The sequence below is a fragment of the Cucurbita pepo genome, chromosome LG04, assembly GCF_002806865.2.
Source record: "Cucurbita pepo subsp. pepo cultivar mu-cu-16 chromosome LG04, ASM280686v2, whole genome shotgun sequence".
Taxonomy (NCBI): Eukaryota; Viridiplantae; Streptophyta; class Magnoliopsida; order Cucurbitales; family Cucurbitaceae; genus Cucurbita; species Cucurbita pepo.
Window position 1 is genome coordinate 6,554,468 of NC_036641.1, and position 19,804 is coordinate 6,574,271.

The 19,804-nt window shown below is 38.6% G+C and overlaps 3 protein-coding genes and 1 long non-coding RNA gene across 7 annotated transcripts; 2 read left to right on the plus strand and 2 right to left on the minus strand.

The window, feature by feature from the left end:
* Positions 1 to 363: 363 nt before the first annotated feature.
* Positions 364 to 3,666, minus strand: LOC111792511 (uncharacterized protein At5g43822). Of its 3 annotated transcripts, none has more exons than XM_023674028.1 (7): positions 3,445 to 3,666; positions 3,018 to 3,180; positions 2,822 to 2,931; positions 2,445 to 2,624; positions 2,305 to 2,361; positions 2,042 to 2,115; positions 364 to 1,076 (listed from the first exon to the last, which is right to left on the minus strand). In XM_023674028.1, the coding sequence occupies exons 2-7, from the start codon at positions 3,147 to 3,149 to the stop codon at positions 1,033 to 1,035; spliced, it is 597 nt and encodes a 198-aa protein (XP_023529796.1). In that variant the 5' UTR covers positions 3,150 to 3,180; positions 3,445 to 3,666; the 3' UTR covers positions 364 to 1,032. The 3 variants fall into 3 exon arrangements, with proteins under 3 accessions (XP_023529796.1, XP_023529795.1, XP_023529794.1); XM_023674027.1 differs by having other exon boundaries at positions 3,018 to 3,190; XM_023674026.1 differs by having other exon boundaries at positions 3,018 to 3,194.
* A 2,262-nt stretch (positions 3,667 to 5,928) lies between these two features.
* Positions 5,929 to 10,860, plus strand: LOC111792404 (glutamate receptor 3.2-like). Its single transcript, XM_023673829.1, has 6 exons — positions 5,929 to 6,247; positions 7,461 to 8,800; positions 8,890 to 9,167; positions 9,529 to 9,560; positions 9,650 to 10,044; positions 10,371 to 10,860. The coding sequence occupies exons 1-6, from the start codon at positions 6,010 to 6,012 to the stop codon at positions 10,797 to 10,799; spliced, it is 2,712 nt and encodes a 903-aa protein (XP_023529597.1). The 5' UTR covers positions 5,929 to 6,009; the 3' UTR covers positions 10,800 to 10,860.
* On the minus strand, positions 7,275 to 10,778 carry LOC111792554. The gene is made up of 3 exons (XR_002814812.1): positions 10,347 to 10,778; positions 8,882 to 9,180; positions 7,275 to 7,652 (listed from the first exon to the last, which is right to left on the minus strand). It is a non-coding gene; the product is annotated as an uncharacterized LOC111792554 (long non-coding RNA).
* A 1,306-nt stretch (positions 10,861 to 12,166) lies between the features above and the next one.
* On the plus strand, positions 12,167 to 18,321 carry LOC111792485 (mitochondrial phosphate carrier protein 1, mitochondrial). 2 transcript variants are annotated; one of them, XR_002814797.1, is made up of 7 exons: positions 12,167 to 12,561; positions 13,908 to 14,257; positions 14,332 to 14,375; positions 14,564 to 14,778; positions 15,558 to 15,682; positions 17,520 to 17,639; positions 18,202 to 18,321. XR_002814797.1 is itself a non-coding variant. In XM_023673989.1 (6 exons), exons 1-6 carry the CDS (start codon positions 12,421 to 12,423, stop codon positions 17,560 to 17,562), a joined length of 918 nt encoding a protein of 305 aa, XP_023529757.1. In that variant the 5' UTR covers positions 12,167 to 12,420; the 3' UTR covers positions 17,563 to 17,926. The 2 variants fall into 2 exon arrangements, 1 of the variants encoding a protein (XP_023529757.1); XM_023673989.1 differs by lacking the exon at positions 18,202 to 18,321 and having other exon boundaries at positions 17,520 to 17,926.
* Positions 18,322 to 19,804: the final 1,483 nt, after the last annotated feature.

The following is a 19,804-nucleotide window of genomic DNA, read 5'->3' on the forward strand; positions in this document are numbered from 1 at the left end:
TTCTTAAAATCTTCATTGGATGGGATCTTTGTTCTTTACAATTTCATCATATTGGTGAAATTGTTTCATATCAAAATGATGGAATGTGTTGTTATGAGTCTTGGTTCATGCTAATTTCACATCGTGTGTTCGGTCTAACCTTGTGTGCACCTCGATTAATCTTATCGGACAATCGTCTGATCCTACTACATTTAGTTGAAATAGAAACACGTTAGATATTAAATCTTATAAAGGTAAAGGTAGCCACCATAGATTCTATATCGACACTAAAACTTTCTATGGTCTTAAAAATACGGTTGTTTTTATCGGGCTAACTTAAACCCATGAACAAAAATGGTGTAATATAGAACATAAAAGAAAGAATTCCCTGAAAATTATGACCAAAAAGTTTTATTATAATCAAAATGGTCGAAATACATGAGATGAGTGCAAGTGCACCAATATTCATTCTTACCAATGCATTTCAGAAACTCATATCAAAAGGCTTCACATTTATATGTCTATAAAGGCAAAAACATCTTTGTTCTTTTACTTCATCTCCTTCCTCTAACCTGCTACCCTACTACCTACGATCGTGAAGAAGGATGGGAAGCAATACCACACCGGTTGGTAATGGTAGATAAGTCGTCTCTATGTCGTATCTTAATACACGTCAAAGTAAGCTTGGCACAGTGGTAGTAGTCATGTACCATCGACGAATATTGTTGAACTAATTGTGTGTTCATAAAACTAGATTATAAAAAAATCTCACTAGTAAAACATAAATTTAACCTCAACATAACTCAACTGATTAAATCATATAATCGGCCAAAACGTCAAATGCACTACTACCGAGGGAATAGAGATGAATACCGACACTACTTTGCTTTTCAATTGATATTGTTGGTGTTGTATTCTCTCTCACAAGGTAAATATCCTTGAAGCTTCCTCTTCCTGAAAATTTCTTTCCATTGCAAGAATACAAGTTCTTCCTTGGAAGAAGGCATGTAGATGCAATCAAATGTTCTTGAACTGTTTGATTATCTCATCATTTTAGCTAGCTTCTGGAACCAGTATGGTATCAAAGATAAACTCAACTACAACAAAAGAGGATCAAGAATCAAGCCATTTTGCATATGCAAAATGCAGCATATCAATACAGTATATACATCATAACTTAATCCAAGCACCAAATGGATGCAAAGGCAACAAAATTTTAGCTCTACCCCACTGACAAATTTTTTAGACATTAGGTTTAATATACTGTTTTTTTTTTTTTATATATTTGTGATCGTTTGGTCAGTTTGTATGCACCTCGACTTGATTATTTTCATTGGACAACTATATGACCCTAAACATGATATTTAATATACTTGTCAGGGAAGAAGAGATTTTAGATCAAACAAAAGCCATTAAAGTAAACAGCAAGGCAGGATTTGCCTCTGTAATGGTAAGTGAATACTTGAAAGCCAGGACCAGGCAGCTAATTCAAGTTCAAGATAGTGCTTCTTTGTGGCTTGTTCCTTTGACTTATTGTGAGAACTTTGGCTTGAGAGGAACATCAGAATCTTTAGGGAGGTCGATGGATTGCGGGAGGAAGATTGGGGCGTAGCTAGGTTTAGTTCATCCTTGTTGGTGTCTATTACCGGCCTTAATTAGGTGTGTCGTCCCAAGGGGGGTAGATTGTGAGATCCCATATCGGTTAGAGAGAGGAACGAATCATTCCTTAAAAGGGTGTGGAAATCTCTCCCTAGTAGACACGTTTTAAAAACCTTGAGGGGAAGCCCGAAAGGGAAAGCCCAAAGAGGACAATATCTGCTAGTGGTAGGCTTGGGTTGTTACAATTCTCTCGGATTGAAGTCCTTTAGTGGGTTCTTTTTGTATGCTTACATTCTTCCATTTTTTTTTTTTTTTTTCATAGAAACTAAATTTCTTACCAACAAATGTATACACTAAATGGCCTCTTTCATTCACAGATTTGATACTTCTAAACTTACAGATTACACATTCATCACTAAAGTTCATAATACGACGTGCCGAACGAAAGTAGTCATCTACTAACCTTCCTCTTTCCGAATGTTGGGTTGATCAACCAAAAGTTGCTGTAAGGAACTGAGATCTTGGGCACTATGATTCCTAACAATTCAAGATGCACATTTTTTCAGAAGGAAACAAATGGACCATAAATAATAACATAATTTGGAGGCAGAAAACAAATATAAGATGATAAAAGGAAGGAATCTAATAATGTATAAATTCATATGACACATTACAAGAAAAAGGATGTTTCATATGCAACTATCAAAAGCAATGGGATAAAGTTACCTGGGTTTCCAGAAAAGTTCTGGAAGTGATGAGACCATAGATTCTTTAAGATGGTACCTAAAGAGATTGAAACAAGTTCATTACGAAGCCAAATACACATCCAGTAAAAAACTTGCTTTCATGATCAGAAAAATTCTTACTCAGAGCGATGCATGTCACAAAGAAGCCTTAACCCGTTCAAGCAATCTTCAAGACTCGGTTTTAATCCAACTCTTTGTTGCAGTTGTTTTGTTGATGGCTGATTCGAACCACCTTTGATTAGTTGCTTCCCATCACGATAAATCTTCTCCATTGAACGGACAATATTCCCAAGTTCTACCCTGAGAAAATTATTCAGATTCTTCACTGATGTAAACAAGACAGCAAAAACGTTTGTCGAACTGTTTGGACAAATTTCATGATTGTCATTTTCTTGTTCAACGACATGAACTTCTAACATCTCGATCAAGGATATATGTTTTAATGAGTTGAGCTATGTACAAGTTGAAAATTGAAACAAAAACAAAAAAGAACTTACATTGTCTTTATAATAGACGAGAAAACGAGTTGCAACGATTCCATCTGCTTAGCCAATAGCGCATCTACAATGCCAGACAGACTGCCATAATTCTTAGGGTCTTGAAGCACCTGACAATAATTTTTCAAATATTCCAATTTTGAAACTGAAAACAAAAATTGTTTATCAGCATAATAAAATGAGAATTGAGGCTGACCTGCAACCTCCCAATGATGGAGGAAGCGTTCGTGAACTGTGAAATCAAGCGAACTTGAAGCTCGTCCCAGCGATCCATTTCATCTTTGAACTTTCTGAATCTTTGCTGATACTTCTTCACCATGGCCTCCATTGATTGGAATTTTAGGGTACTTTGATAATGCCTGCAAATTTCTAACTAAACAGGAAAACATTACTAAAATTCTTCAAGATGCTTATTCACAACATACAATTAACAAAACAATGCATGAGACATTTCTCAATATGAACATCACATTCATGCACACCTCTTTTAACGGAACTCTTTGTGACGATACGCGTTCCAGAAAAAAAAAAAAAAAAAAAAAAAAAAAAGGAAACGCCGGAAATCTCGCGATTTCCGGCGAGGTCTGGTAACAGGACGTACTTCTTTTGAGTGATTGTTGTACCTGTGAGAGAGGAGCAGAAAGAGTGAGGTGGGGAATCGATAACGCCGCGAGGCTTCGGACCTTTGTGAGTTCTTAGGTAGGAGCTAACCAACGCCGGGGTATTTCGTAACAAGAGGCACGGACGCACCGTCAAGGACGAACGGACGACGACGGTCTCATCGGCAACAGTAGTCGGGTTCCGAGATTAGGGTTCGTCGGGACTCCTCGAGTGAGGAAGACAGAGCAGCGGATCCCGGGTCGGTTCTTCGGGTATCCCGCGAGCTCGCCTCAGCCAACGTACGGCCCGGACACCGACTCTGGGCCGCGTATCCATCCCGGCCCAAGACCAGCGACACCAGCCCGCGTCCAGAAGCCGTGCGCCGCCAGTGACCTTCTCGGCTCGTCGGCTCGGTACTCCGACCTCGTCGGCGGCTCCGTTGCATCCGCGGCTCGGCTAGTCGGCTCAGCTTAGCGGCTCGTTATACAAATAATATACCGATTCCTAGGTTTTTGACCCTTGTAGCCATTCCCGCCCTTGTTTCAACCATCCGAGGTCAGTGTAACTCAATTTTGATAAAAACATGATAGGAACGTACTTTGATAATAGACTGTGAGAAAGGAAAATCTTAAAGAGAATAATATTTGGTAGCTATGAGTTTAGACCGTTACAAACAATATCATAGCCAGACACTAGGCCTAAGGGAATGGATTGTGTGGAAACCTCTAACTATAACTAGTAGACGCGTTGAATCTTGAGGGAAAACTCGAAAGGAAAAATCCAAAGAGAACAATATCTGTCAACGGTGGGTTTGGGTAGTTACAAATAGTATCAGTCAGACACTAGTCATTGTGCCAGCGAGGACGCTGGCTCGCTGGGTTCCCAAGGGACGGATTGTGTGGAAACCTCTAACTAGTAGACGCGTTAAACCTTGAGGAAAAACTCGAAAGGAAAAACTCAAAGAAAACAATATCTCCCTACAGTGGGCTTGAGTAGTTACAAACAGTATTAGAGCCAGACACTAGACGGTGTGCTAGCGAGGACGCTGGGTCCCAAAGGCAGCTGAGTGGATTCCCAACTTACCGATATCGTATATTATATTGGAAAGTACCACCACAAAGCTCAGTGCCCACTTCCCTTCATCTTCAAGCTTCTTGCTTTTTACCATCTTTTCTGCTTTCTTCTTCTTCTTCGTTTGACTTCGTCTATTCTTTATTATTTTTATTTAACACTTTTCATTATAGAAAAGAACTCGTACTAATAGAGATGATTTTGATTGTTTGTGCCCGTTCCCCTGTTGAGAACTATCTTTTTGTAACAGCCCATCGTTAGCCGATATTATCCACTTTAGCTCGTTATATATCGTCGTCAGCCTCATAGTTTTTAAACGCGTCTGCTAGGGAGACGTTTCCATATCCTTATAAGGAATACTTCGTTCCCTTCTCCAACAAATGTGTGATCTCACAATCCACCCTTCTTGGGGGCCTAGCGTCCTTGTTTGTACACCGCCCATATTGTAACAGCCCAAACCCACCGCTAGCAGATATTATCCGCTTTGGCCTGTTACATATCGCCATCAGCCTCACGGTTTTTAAAACACGCATGCTAAGGAGAGGTTTCCACACCCTTATAAGAAATAATTCGTTCCACTCTCCAACCAATATGGGATCGGGTTTCCACACCCTTATAAGAAATAATTCGTTCCACTCTCCAACCAATATGGGATCTCACAATCCACCCCCCTTTAAAGCCTAAGGGCCCTCGCTAGCATACTGCACAATGTTTGGCTCTAAATTTGTAACAGCCTAAGCCCACCACTACTAGATATTGTCTGTTTTAGCCCGTTACGTATTACCGTCAGTCTCACGGTTTTTAAAACGCACATACTAAAGAGAGGTTTCCACACCCTTATAAGAAATGATTCGTTCCACTCTCCCACCAATATGGGATCTCACAATCCACCCCCTTTAAGGCCTAAGGGTCTTCGCTAGCATACTGCACAATGTTTGGCTCTAAATTTGTAACGGGCCTAAGCCCACCACTACTAGATATTGTCTGCTTTAGCCCGTTACGTATTACCGTCAGCCTCACGGTTTTTAAAACGCGCATACTAAAGAGAGGTTTCCACACCCTTATAAGAAATGATTCGTTCCACTCTCCAACCAATGTGGGATAAGCTGCCTGATGCCCGACTCTGATACCATTTGTAACAGTCTAAACCCACAACTACTAGAAATTGTCTGCTTTAGCCCGTTACGTATCGCCGTCAACCTCACGGTTTTTAAAACATGTCTGCTGGGGAGAGGTTTTCACACCCTTATAAGGAATGTTTCGTTCCCCTGTTCCACCCACTTCAACATATAGGTAGCAGGAGCGTAGACTTCAAGCATATTTGTGAACATCTCAATATGCTTGTTATTATTAAAAGAAAGGCATATGCTTTTCTTTTCCTTATAAGTGGTCTCATTTCCTCAGGTGTTTGGGTACTTCATCTTGTATCTTCTTGATTGTGGGATGTTCATTACTCCTCCAACCTCATTTGGTTGATTCATTCTGACATAGAAAGCTTAATTCTGAGCTTAATCTTCATGAACATGGTTTGGCTCCTCTTATTACTCCTTTATATCTCAGAAGGGAGCTCAGGACATGAGGTAGTGAAAGTTGGAGCTATATTTTCACTTGCTTCTGTCAATGGGAAAGTGTCCAAGATAGCCATAGAGGCTGCTGAGAGAGATGTGAATGCTGATCCAAGTGTTCTTGGTGGAAGGAAGCTATCCATATCTATTCATGATGCTAATTACAGTGGTTTTCTTGGTATCACAGGAGGTATAACTCTGCCCAACACAAGCATACGTTGTTCTTTCTTGTTCGTCAATTTGATTCTTGTCATTTGAGTCTTTTATTGAATGTTCAACTTTGATCCATTTTGATCTCTAATCATACGTTACCCTTGCCCAAAGAGAAACATAGAACCGAGCAAACCACCAGTGTTTCGTGCTGGGTCTCGTAGGAGGGTGGACTGTGAGATCCCACATCGATTAGAGAGGGGAATGAGTGCTAGCAAGGACGCTGGGTCCTGAAAGAGGTGGATTGTGAGATCCCACATCAATTGAAAAGGGGAATGAGTGTGAGTGAGTGTGAGCAAGGACGCTGGGTTCTGAAGGGGGTGGATTATGAGATCCTACGTTGATGGGAGAGAAGAACAAAATATTCAAATGCGAAAGCTTCTCTTATTCTCTATCTCTTAAATGGTGTGTGAAACCCGAGTATTTTTTTTTTCTGTGGATTTATGAATTATAAACACGAGGTCTTGTGTTTTTGGCATTAATGGAATTCAATCAATAGACTTACTTAAGACCTATTTAGGGTGCTCAAATTTAGAGTTAAAAAAAAAAAAATAGGTAGGAACAATAGTTTAATCTAGATCTGTTTGATTTTGGTCTTATACAAGATAGTCTAGCACCTCCAAAACTAGTCCAGTCCCCCGTGGAAGCCTCTCCCTAGTAGACGCATTTTACAAACTTTGAGGGGAAGCCTAAAAGGGAAAGCCCAAACACCAGTGTCCCTCTTAATGCTAGGTCATGAAGGAGGGTGGACGGTGAAATCTCACATCGATTAGAGAGAGGAATGAGTGTCAGCAAGGACGCTGGGCCCTGAAGGGGGTGGATTATGAGATCCTACATCGGCTAGGGAGAATAACAAAACATTCTTTATAAAGGTGTGAAAACCTCTCCCTAGTAGACGCGTTTCAAAAACTTTGAGGGGAAACTCGAAAGAGAAACCCCAAAAAGAACAATATCTGTTAACGGTGAGTTTAAGATTCCTGTGTTTAGCAAAATGGAAGTCAAACACCTCAAGAAAACTTTTGATCGTCTCGATAGATCTCTAAGACTTTCGTTGCATAATCACTTTTGAAGAGTCATAGATCAAAATACACGTTTGAAACTACAAGAACTAAAATGAACACACGTTGAAAGTACGAGAACCAAAATGAACATTTCGGCGAACTGAGTAATTTTCTTTTCTTTGTTGATCACAGCAATGAAGTACATGACGTCTGGCACAGTTGCCATCATCGGTCCTCAAGATGCTACAATGGCACAGATACTCTCACATCTTTCAAATGAACTCCATGTCCCATTATTATCATACACAGCCTTGGACCCAGCACTTGCTACTCTGCAGTATCCATACTTCATTCAAACAGCTCCAAATGATCAGTTCCAAATGGCTGCAATTACAGACATTATCGGTTATTATGATTGGCACGACATAGTCGTCGTTTACACCGACGATGATCACTGTCGAAACGGTATGGTTGCATTAGGAGATAAACTAGAAGAGAGAAGCTTAAAAATTTCCTCTAAAGTGGCACTTCCCCCTTACCCAACAGCAACTAGAACAGAAGTTCGAGATGCACTTCTAAAGATAAAAACGATGGAATCTCGAGTGATCGTATTGTACACGTTCTCGAAAACAGGTTTCTTGGTTTTTGAAGTGGCTCAAAGCCTTGGAATGATGGAGGCTGGATTTGTTTGGATAGCTTCTAGTTGGTTGTCAACAGTAATAGATTCTTATTCACCACTTCCCTTGAAAACTACCAACTCCATCCAAGGAGTTCTTACGCTTCGACTGCACACACCGAGTTCTAAAAGGAAGCGATCTTTTATATCTCGTTGGAACGAGCTGAGTAATGGCTCGGTTGGGTTGAATGCATACAGCCTATATGCATATGATACTGTTTGGATGATTGCAAAAGGATTAAAAGAGTTATTTGATCAAAATGGCACCATTTCCTTCTCCAAAGATGAACGTGTTGGTAGTCTTAGTGGAGAGAGCTTGGATTTTAGCTCACTAGGAATCTTTAATGAAGGAAAGGAACTGCTTAACAATGTATTGAACATCAACATGACTGGTCTGACAGGGCCTATTCAGTTTCTAGATAGATATCCTTTACATCCTTCATATGATATCTTAAATGTTGTGAAATCTGGTATGAAGAGAATTGGGTATTGGTCCAACTATTCCGGGTTATCTATCGTGACACCAGAAACGTTGTATGAACGATCAGCCAATCGTTCTACATCGTCCCAACAGTTAAGCAGTATAGTGTGGCCTGGGGGATCAAGAATAAAGCCTCGTGGTTGGGTTCTACCACTCGATGGAAGGCGGTTAAGAATTGGCGTTCCACATAGAGTTAGTTATCAGGAATTTGTGACACCGGGTAATGGTAATGGCACAATCAGAGGATACTGCATAGATGTGTTCACTGCTGCCATAAACTTGCTTCCATATGCAGTGAATTATGAGTTTGTTTTGTTTGGAGATGGTGAGAAGAATCCTAGCTACTTTGAGCTTGTAAATAATGTTGCATTGGAAGTAAGTAAACTTTCAATGGGCTTTTTGGTTTGTTCTTTTGTAATGGCAAGAATGTAGACTCTACTGAATGAGGGATACTACCTTTGTAGGAATTTGATGCTGCTGTCGGTGACATTGCCATTGTGACTAGTCGGACAAAGGTTGTCGACTTTACACAGCCTTATATCGACTCGGGGTTGGTCGTTATGATCCTTGTCAAGAAGTTGAATTCAAGTCCTTTGGCATTCCTTCGCCCATTCACACCAATGATGTGGATTGCCACAGCAGCCTTTTTCCTCCTCATTGGATTAGTCGTGTGGATTTTGGAACATCGAAAAAACGATGAATTCCGCGGAAATCCCAGGACGCAACTTGTCACGATCCTCTGGTGAGTACTTGATCTGAACAAAGAAGAAAATATTACATTAGATATATGTTTGTGCAATGATACTTGAGATGACCATGTTGAAAAAACATTCGTTAACTCTACGATTGACATCAACTTAAATGAAACGTTCGAGAAATAATGACCGTGTTGAAAGGACAGTCGTATACTTGAGAAATAATGAAATAGCGTTTTGTCTCCTCTATACCCTGTCCCAATTTATCAATGTGACTATAGGTTAACCATAGTTCTTTTTCGAGTTAAAGAATCGCTCAGGTCACATCGATATAGTCAATCCAATATGCAGCTTGTTGTTCAATCATGGTACATTTCTCATCTTAGTATTTCTTGCCTTATCATGCAGGTTTGGCTTCTCTACAATGTTTTTTTCACATAGTAAGTCCTTTACTTGAAGATTCATGCTTGTTACCTTATTTTTCATAGCCTCCCAAGAGCTATGAAGTTTTGAATATTCTCATTTTCAGGAGAAAACGTTGTGAGCACGCTCGGACGTTGTGTGCTTGTCGTCTGGCTTTTCGTGGTTCTAATTATCAACTCGAGCTACACCGCTAGTCTAACATCCATATTCACAGTACAACAACTATCCTCACCTATCACAGGAATTGATTCATTGATATCTAGCCATGTACCTATAGGATTCCAAGTTGGTTCATTTGCTGAAAGTTACTTAACTGAGCAACTTAACGTCCAAAAGTCTAGGCTAATTGCTCTTGGATCCCCAAAGGAGTATGCTGCTGCCCTAAAAAACGGAACGGTCGGAGCTATTGTCGACGAACAACCATACATCGACCTCTTTCTCACAGAGTACTGCGATTTTTCAATTAGGGGCCAACAGTTCACCAAAAGTGGATGGGGATTTGTAAGTATATCAAGACATAACTTCACAGTTTTCATCAAATTTCCTCTATGAATTCTGCTTATTAAGGCTCTTGTTTGGTAACTATGCTCCTTTTGAATGCTATTTAGTTTTTCGTTCATACTTCTACCTATAAGTTCCTTATCTACTTTCTATCACTATTTTAAAACTAAAAAAAATTGTTTTCAAACTTGTTTTTGTTCTTGGAATTTGGCTCAGGATTCAAATACTTTATCAAGAAAGATGGAAACTATTGTAAGGAATTAGATATTTGCTGCAGCAAATTTGAATACCATAGATCTTACCATATTTTTCTGCATTTTTGATAGGCATTTCCACGAGACTCTCCATTAGCAGTCGACTTATCGACCGCCATACTAACTCTATCAGAGAGCGGCCGCCTTCAAAAGCTTCACGATAAGTGGTTCTCAAGAAAGTCTTGCAGTTCTGGAGAATCCGATTTAGAACAGCTTCAGTTACAGAGTTTCATCGGTCTGTTCTCCATTTGTGCCGGCGTATGTTTACTCGCTCTTCTGCTTCACTTTTTCTTGACGATGTGCCAATTCAACCGCCAGTTGAAACGAGATCCAGAATCTTCGCCGTCGGCCAGCGGCAGTTCTACTTCTACCCCTACGCGTCTGCGGAAATTCTTGGCGTTTGCAGACAAAAAGAAGAATCGAAAGACGAGATATTCGAAATCAAAGATCGAAGATAATAATACATTCTCGAGTGAACATCGAGAGGATTTTGTAAATTGAATTCCATGGAATCAATCAAGGCTTCAACCAACGTTTTCTGTTCTGTTGTGTGGTTCTTAGTTTTTTTTTTTTTTTTCCTTATAATGAATATGACAAAGTTCATTTTATTTTCTCCCATTAATATATATACAAAAATAATAATAATAATTGAAAAAAATAATAACTTCCCCAAATTTTAAATATTGATTAGAATTTTCAAATTTTTCATTAATAAATTTAATTTTTTTTTTAAAAAAGTAAAATATTTTAATGTTATCACATTTTTAAAATACCATAAAATTCTAAAAGATTTTTAAAAAATTAATTTTTTTTACTATTAATATAAAGATGAAAATTGTTTATCTACTGCCACAATGGTATGATATTGTCTAGTCCACAGCACTCTCCACAATGGTACGATGTTGTCCAGTCCACAGCACTCTCCACAATGGTACGATGTTGTCCAGTCTGCAGCACTCTCCACAATGGGACGATATTGTCCAGTCCACAGCACTCTCCACAATGGTACGATGTTGTCCAGTCTACAGCACTCTCCACAATGGGACGATATTGTCCAGTCCACAGCACTCTCCACAATAGTGCGATATTGTCCGGTCCACAACACTCTCCACAATGGTACGATATTGTCCAGTCCACAGCACTCTCCACAATGGTACGATATTGTCCGGTCCACAGCACTTCCCACAATGGTATGATATTGTCTAGTCCACAACAGTGGCTTTGTCATGATATCAGCGAGTTGATCCTTAGAAGATATGATACTCATTCACAAACGAAGTGATATTAGATGAACACGACTCTCCACAATGATATGATATTATCCACTTTGAGCATAAGTTCTCATGATTTTGCTTTAGCCTTCTCAAAAGGCCTCTCAAAAGGTCACAAGCCAATAGAGATAATATTCTTCCCTTATATAAACCACCGTCCTTCCCTAAATTAGTGGAGGTGGGGCTTTTCACCCAACAGAGAACAAAAAAAACTTAATTTTAAATTTTATTTTTATTCTCGTCTCGTTCATTCCTGTTACATCAAAATTTGATTAAAACGGGAGAGGAATATATTAAATTTTATTTATCTTTAAAAATTTTACGTCTTAACATAATAATTAATGAAAAATTGAAGAAATTCAAGAAAGTCAAATTTGAATTTTATTACAAAAATTTGTAAAAATATGTGGTCTAAAAACAACCCATGAAGCAGAATTTCCTCATTTTCTTAGCGGTCAATGGCCGCCAAACGTCCATGGAATTGGGCTTCATAAACACAGCAACCCAGCCATGGCACAGAGGGCCCATTTAGAAAACGCAAGGCGGAATATGTTCGTCGTCGTCTAGGTCGAGGACAGAGTGTCACAATTATTCCAAACTTTTTGGGCCATGTATTTTCCAATCGAGAACGTGGCTATATCCACATCAATGAAGAAAAAGGAGAAACAACGAAACATTTCCCAAAACCCTTCACTTACCCAGTTGTGATCTTCATAACGAACCAGCCGCGCAGGGTAGAAAACAGGAATTTCAATCAAATTCATTGATGGGTGTCTCTGAAAAAGCACGAGCAGGGAGTGGTTTGGAGGTAAGAATCTAGAACAAGAAGAAGGGTTTTGAGAGAGAAAGAGATGAGAGAGGTTGAAGGAAGAAGGCTATGCCAGGAGTTTTCAGCTGGGTATTATGGCCTTTGTACTGTTGGGGGAATGCTCAGTGCTGGGGCTACCCATCTTGCTCTTACGCCTCTTGATGTCTTGAAGGTTAATATGCAGGTAGCTCTTGGTTTTTGTTCTATAATGTTCATTGTGTTCTTATGAGGTTGCTTTCATTGTTCTTGCTGCTCTGTTCCTTCATGAATGGTTTAGTTGAAATGTTCATAGTTTATGAGTCTTGTGAGCTGTTTGTGACTAGTTTTAGTATGAGACTGAGGGAGTAGGAAAGGAATTTTGAGCTATGTTTTTGAAAATTATGCTTAGGATTTCACCTTTCTTAAAGAAACGATTCGATTCGTAGTCAAAACGGTTCGATTCTTAGTCAAATTCCAAGAACAAAAACAAGTTCTTAAGAACTTAAGTTCATAACCATTTGGTTTTTTAAAACTAAACTTATAAATATAACTTCCACTTATAAGTTCGTTCGTTTGTTATCGACCTTTTACCCGTGTTTTGAAAGATGAAGCGAAGTTTTGAACACGAAACAATAGTCTTTATGAACTTGTTTTCGTTTTTGGAGTTTGGCCAAGAATTCAAGCGTTTCTTTCGGAATGATGAAAACCGAGTACACTTTTCAAAACTAAAACAAGTAACCAAATAGTTATCAAACGAGATATATATATAGTGTTAGGAATCACGGATCTCTACAATGGTATGCTATTGTCCACTCTGAGCATAAGCTCTCGTGACTTTACTTTGAGCTTCTCCAAAAGGGCTCGTACCAATGGAGATGTATTCCTTACCTATAAACTCATGATCATTCCCTAAATTAGCCAATGTGGGTGTAACGACCCAGATCCACGGCTAGCAGATATTGTCCTCTTTGGGCTTTCCCTTTCGGGCTTGCCCTCAAGGTTTTAGAACGCGTCTGCTAGGGGAAGGTTTCCACACCTTTATGAATGGTGGTTTGTTCTCCTCCCCAACCAATGTGGGACATCGCAGTGGGACTCTCTCCCAACAATCCTCCTCTCGGACAAAGTACACCATAGAGCCTCCCCTGAGCCTTATAGAGCCCCCGAACAGCCTTCCCTTAATTGAGTTCCTTTCTTTGGAGCTTTCGAACAAAGTACACCCTTTGTTTAATACTTGAGTCACTTTTTTTTAGTGCATCTTTGAGGCTCACAACTTCTTTTTTCGACTTTTGAGGATTCTATTGACATGGCTAAGTTAAGGGCATGACTTTGATACCATGTTAGGAATCACGACTCTCCACAATGGTATGATATTGTCCACTTTGAGCATAAGCTCTCATGATCATTCCCTAAACTAGCCAATGTGGGACTCCCTCCGAACAATCCTCAACATATAGTTCGTTATTATCAGAAGCTAATCCATCATATTTGTACATCTCATGGAAACAAGAATCGACAATAAAACTAATCTTACGAGTTCGTTTTCTACCGTAGGTGAATCCTATTAAGTACAATGGCATTTCTTCGGGTTTTTCGGTTCTTTGGAGGGAACAAGGTCCTTCATCCCTTTGGAGAGGTTGGTCAGGCAAGTTATTCGGATATGGCGTTCAAGGCGGGTTCAAATTCGGTCTCTACGAGTACTTCAAGAAGTCTTACTCTGATTTGTTGGAAGGCCACAGCAGAAGTTCCATATACTTTCTCAGTAGTGCTTCTGCTCAATTCTTTGCTGATGTTGCTCTCTGCCCTTTTGAAGCTGTCAAGGTCAGAGTCCAAACACAGCCCTATTATGCCAAGGGATTGGCTGATGGCTTTCCAAAGCTATACTACAGTGAAGGTCTTTCTGGGTAAGCAATGCCAACATCTCTTTATCGTCTTTTACGTCTTCAATATCTTCGTTGATATCGATCTTTTATTGCAGTTTCTACCGAGGGCTTTTCCCACTTTGGGGACGAAATCTTCCATGTAACGTCTCTAACTCGTTGCGTTTTCTAGCTGTGATATCTGTTCATTTCGAAAACGGAAAATTGAATATCGTTATCAAACAAGGCCTTAAGTTTTTTCAGGTTATCGTGGAACGCTAATGTATTGAGCTTCTAAAGCGTAATTGTTTCTCGTTGATAATATTATCATTTGTGAATTGTCTTTGACAGTCTCCATGGTTATGTTCTCGACATTTGAGCATTCGGTAGACTTCATATATAGAAAGATCATTCAGCGTAGAAAGGAAGATTGCTCGAGAACGCAACAGCTCGGTGTTACATGTTTGGCTGGCTATGCAGCTGGAGCTGTTAGTACTATTGTCTCGAATCCAGCTGATAACATTGTTTCCTCTCTTTATAATAAAAAGGCTGATAGTATAGTGCAGGTACTCCTGCTGCTCTCTTACTCTCTCTTATTAAGTATGCCTAGTTATCGAGAAAATCGTACCGTACGTCCCTCGCTAAGAAGAAACCTGGCGCTCTTAATGAAGCATGCACCCTAAGTTAAAAGGAAGAACATGAGCTTTTCCTTTCGGGCTTCCCCCTCAAGGTTTTAAAACGCGACTTCTGGGTAGAGGTTTCCACACCCTTATAAGAAATGCTTCGTTCCCCTCCCCAACTGATGTAGGATCTCACAATCCACCCCCCTTAGGATCCAGCGTCCTTGCTAGCACACCGCCCAGTGTTTGACTCTAATACCTTTTGTAACAGCCCAAACCCACCGTTAGCAGATTTGTCTTCTTTGAGCTTTCCTTTTCCGGGTTTCCTCTTAAGGTTTTAAAACGCGTCTACTATAGAGAGGTTTCCACACTCTTATAAGAAATGTTTTGTTCCCCTCTCCAACCGATATGGGATCTCACAATCCACCTCTCTTAGGTGCCCAATGTCCTTGCTGCACACTGCTTGGAGTCTGGCTCTGATACCATTTGTAACCGTCCAAGCCCACTAGCAGAGATTGTCCTCTTTGGGCTTTCCCTTCCAAGCTTCCCCTCAAAGTTTTAAAACGCATATCCATATTTTATATCCATATTTGTTCCCCTCTCTAAACGACATGGGATCTGAAAGCTAATTTATTTCCATATTTTTTCATAGATATGTGTGTGTGTTTGGCTGGCGCTTTAAGCTCCTAAGAAATGGTGTTTTTGTTTGGATATTGCTCTTGCAGGCAGTGAAGAACATAGGATTTGGAAATCTATTTACTAGAAGTCTCCCTGTCAGAATTGCACTTGTTGGTCCTCTTGTTACATCGCAGTGGTTCATTTATGACACAATTAAAGTGCTAAGTGGACTGTAAGTATCTTTTTTCTTACATCGTATTCAATGTTTAGTATCATGTGGTTAAGCTGCATTAGAAGTGGGGACGGGGGATGAGAGAGGAAGAGTGTGAGATCCCACATCGATCGGAGAGGGGAACAAAACATTCCTTTTAAGGGTGTGGAAACCTCTCTTTGTCAAACGCGTTTTAAAACCTTAAGGGGTAGTCCTTGAAGGGGAAGTTCGTAGAGGACAATATCTGTTAGCGGTGGGCTTGAGCTGTTACAAATGGTGTCAGAGCCAGTCACCGAGCGGTGTGCCAGCAAGGACGTTGGGCCCCCACAGGGGTGGATTGTTAGATCCCACATCGGTTGGAGAGGGGAACGAAGCATTCCTTATAAAGGTGTGGAAACCTCTCCCTATCAAACGTATTTTAAAACCTTAAGGGGTAGCCCTTGAAGGGAAAGTTCGCAGATGACAATATCTGTTAGCGGTGGGTTTAGGCTGTTACAAATGGTATTAAAGCCAGTCATCAGGCGGTGTGCCAACGAGGATGTTGGGCCCCCACAGGGGTGGATTGTTAGATCCCACATCGGTTGGAGAGGGGAACGAAGCATTCCTTATAAAGGTGTGGAAACCTCTCCCTATCAAACGTATTTTAAAACCTTAAGGGGTAGCCCTTGAAGGGAAAGTTCGCAGATGACAATATCTGTTAGCGGTGGGTTTAGGCTGTTACAAATGGTATTAAAGCCAGTCATCAGGCGGTGTGCCAACGAGGATGTTGGGCCCCCACAGGGGTGGATTGTTAGATCCCACATCGGTTGGAGAGGGGAACGAAGCATTCCTTATAAGGGTGTGGAAACCTCTCCCGATCAAACGTGTTTGAAAACTTTAAGGGGTAGCCCTTGAAGGGAAAGTTCAAAGAGGACAATATCTGTTAGCGGTGGGCTTGGCTGTTACAAATGGTATTAAAGCCAGTCATCGGGCGGTGTGCCAGCGAGGACGTTTGGCCCCCACGGGGGTGGATTATTAGATCCCAAATCGGTTGGAGAGGGGAACAAAGCATTCCTTATAAAGGCGTGATAATCTCTCCCTATCATACGCATTTTAAAATCTTGAAGGGAAGCCCTGAAAGGGAAAGCCCAAAGAGGACAATATCTGCTAGCGATGGTCTTGGACGAGACATACGAGTCTTTTGGGAAAGAAGGAAGAGTGATTATGAGCCCTTTTGGCAACATAATAACACCCGATCAACATTCTTTTAAAATGAATGAATCTACGAGACATAAATTTGAACTTTAATATCTAATAAGGTATTAAAATTTCGATTTTGAGTCCAATAGATTCGTCAATTAAAATAATGTTGAATACGTGTAAGACCTATTCTATACAAATTTGCAAGCGCACGGACTTATCAAACCGTCGATAGTTTATAGACTGGTCCGTTCAGGGACCTATTAGAAATAAGCTTTAAAGTTCAGGGGCTTGTTTGAAATAACTTGGGAGTTCAGGACTTTGACCTTTGTTTTAAAAGTTGCGATATGACCTTTGACCTTTCATAGACGTTTCAAAATTACTTTTAGAGTATAAGAACCTTAGAATGTCAGACGAAAAGTCAACATGTTTGATGTCTTGCTTTCATACTTAATCTATGCAAGCATCCCAGTCGTTCTAGGTCACCGTCACCTCTTCTTTTCATCCAACAGTCTAACGAGTTTCTATTCTAAGGGTAGTTTTGAAACGTTTATGAAAGGTCAAGGGTATTATTGCAACTTTTGAAACAATAGAAGTACTTTAAAAAACGAGTTTGTTGGGGGCGATTTGGTAAAATGTCTAGTTCTACCAACTCTATTATTTTTCTTTTATAATTTAGGCCTACAAGTGGAGGGGTCAACAGGCAATTGGAAGAAGCTTAGCCATCAACCTTGTTGGAGCTTTCTGGTGAAGGGCAGAACGGTTGATCATCATCAGATGAATTCAATAAAAAAACATGGTAAATTTTACTTTTACCTCTTATTTCCATTTAGATAAATTAAAATTTACTAAAATTTCGTTAATTTTATCGTTCTAAATCTTTAGATATATGTATATATTAGAATCACGGGTTTTTGTTGCAACGACAATATCACGAAATTTATTCTTATTGTTCTTTTTTCGAGTTCATCACGTGACGTGAAGAGATTTGGACCTCATTGGTCAATAGTATATGTCGAGTTTCAAGTCGATGTATATGGTGAAAAACATTTATTTTTATGCATTAGAATGTTGTATTCATGTTAACGTATATCATATTTAACCATTGTGGGTTGGCTTAGTTGTCGATCATAAGAGCCTTGAATAATACGAGGAGAGGAAATGGATACCGTTCATGTTGACTTTGATACCCACATATATTTAAAAAAATGTTATTGTGGGTTGTAATTGGTTGTCGAAAGAAATCATTGTGCTATCAAAAGATGTGCAATCATGTTATCTAGAATCGTGATGAGTTTTCGTCTTCGAAAATTTTATTTGTTGGTGATCATACACTATTTTCTCTTTATTATTTCCTATAGGCTGTGACGAACGAGAACTTATAGTTGAGGACCGATGAACTGGAAAAACAGTTATAGCTATCGACCTTTGAGAGTGAGATATTGCATTGTGTCTATGTAGCTATCGGACAGAAACTGTAATGGCCCAAATCCACCGTTAAGCAAATATTATCCTCTTTGGTTTTCCCTTTTGGGCTTTCCCTCACGGCTTTAAAACGCGTCTGCTAGGGAAATGTTTCCACACCTTTATAAATGGTGGTTTGTTCTCCTCTTCAACTAATGTGAAACACCACATAAACGCTCGACAGTGGCACAATTACTTCAAATTCTTTGTTTTAAAAGAAAATTTTGGTAATTTTACTTGATATTAATTTTAGATATAAATATTTTAAAATACTATTTTGGATTTTATTTCAATTATGTAATTTTAAGTCTCGGGGACGGTAAGATTGATTCTTATTCTTTGTCTGAAATTGATTTTCTTAAAGCTAAATTAATAAAAAAAAGAAAAGAATTTTTAACTTTGTCCCGTGTTTCAGAATTATATTTAGAGTAGAATTTTGTCTCGTTGTAGAAGTTTAGATTACGCTTTGATTTTTTGGTCAATATTCTAACCGTTTTTTCTTAAGATATTATGAAATATTATTGGTGACCGTTACAATTTTTTTAAAAAAATAATTGGGTATTTTTAATATTTTTTATATCTTATTACATTTTTTATTAAAATTAGTTAAATAATAATAGTAATTTTTAATGTGATTCAAAAATTATAATAAATTGTAATAGATTTTTTTAAATATAATAAATACTAAATTGGAAAAAATATCATGTATATATATATATATATATGATATACATATATATACATACACACACATGTGTACATATATATATATACATACACACATGTATATATATATACACATAAAAATTACCAAACCTGGACATACTAAAAATAGCAAGGTTGAAGAAGAAAAATAGGATGGTAGTTACACGTGCCCCACGCGCCGATATGAAGCTTAGATTTTATCCTCCCGAAACACCGGGCAATGGCTGGTTCATATTGACCTGACAGCACTGGAAATTTACAATTCGACAAGCGCTTTCCTAATGCGTGTGCTACACGGACCAATTATAATTAAGCAAATCTTTAGATTTCCGAAAACAAATGGATAACTTATTTTCTATAATAGAAAAAGAATAAAATATTCTTTATAATATTCAAATTAAATTAAAATTTTGAATAAATTGTTATATTTAATTTTTTTTATTAACATGTAAATTACAAAAAAGAAAAAGAAAAATTATTGTATCATAGTCAATTAAAGACATTATTTCAGAAAATAATTAATTGAAGTATTTTAGTTCCTTTATTAGGTTTTAAAATAATATTATTTAAAATATTTTTAATTTTATAATTTTATTATGTATTGGTTAAATATAGAAAGTTTAAGTCCGAGATTAGTAATAAGTAAATGTATTTAATTAAAGACATTATAAGAATTAATTATCGTATGGAAATTTAATTAAATAATTAATATAAAATTTATCTATTATTTATTACCGTTTTCACATTTACCAACTAAATGCATTTTTTTATTACAAAATATTTTAATAATATTGA

Excerpts from the sequence above, each read along its gene's own strand:
- LOC111792511 (XM_023674028.1), bottom strand. The coding sequence starts at position 3,149 with ATGGAGGCCATGGTGAAGAAGTATCAGCAAAGATTCAGAAAGTTCAAA. Across the intron at positions 2,932-3,017 it reads CCATCATTGGGAGGTTGCAG|GTGCTTCAAGACCCTAAGAA; the intron begins GTCAGCCTCAAT and ends AATTATTGTCAG. Across the intron at positions 2,116-2,304 it reads GAACTTTTCTGGAAACCCAG|GAATCATAGTGCCCAAGATC; the intron begins GTAACTTTATCC and ends TTGAATTGTTAG.
- LOC111792404 (XM_023673829.1), top strand. The coding sequence starts at position 6,010 with ATGAACATGGTTTGGCTCCTCTTATTACTCCTTTATATCTCAGAAGGG. Across the intron at positions 9,561-9,649 it reads TACAATGTTTTTTTCACATA|GAGAAAACGTTGTGAGCACG; the intron begins GTAAGTCCTTTA and ends TCTCATTTTCAG. Across the intron at positions 10,045-10,370 it reads CCAAAAGTGGATGGGGATTT|GCATTTCCACGAGACTCTCC; the intron begins GTAAGTATATCA and ends CATTTTTGATAG.
- LOC111792485 (XM_023673989.1), top strand. The coding sequence starts at position 12,421 with ATGAGAGAGGTTGAAGGAAGAAGGCTATGCCAGGAGTTTTCAGCTGGG. Across the intron at positions 14,258-14,331 it reads TACAGTGAAGGTCTTTCTGG|TTTCTACCGAGGGCTTTTCC; the intron begins GTAAGCAATGCC and ends CTTTTATTGCAG. Across the intron at positions 14,779-15,557 it reads AGGCTGATAGTATAGTGCAG|GCAGTGAAGAACATAGGATT; the intron begins GTACTCCTGCTG and ends TTGCTCTTGCAG.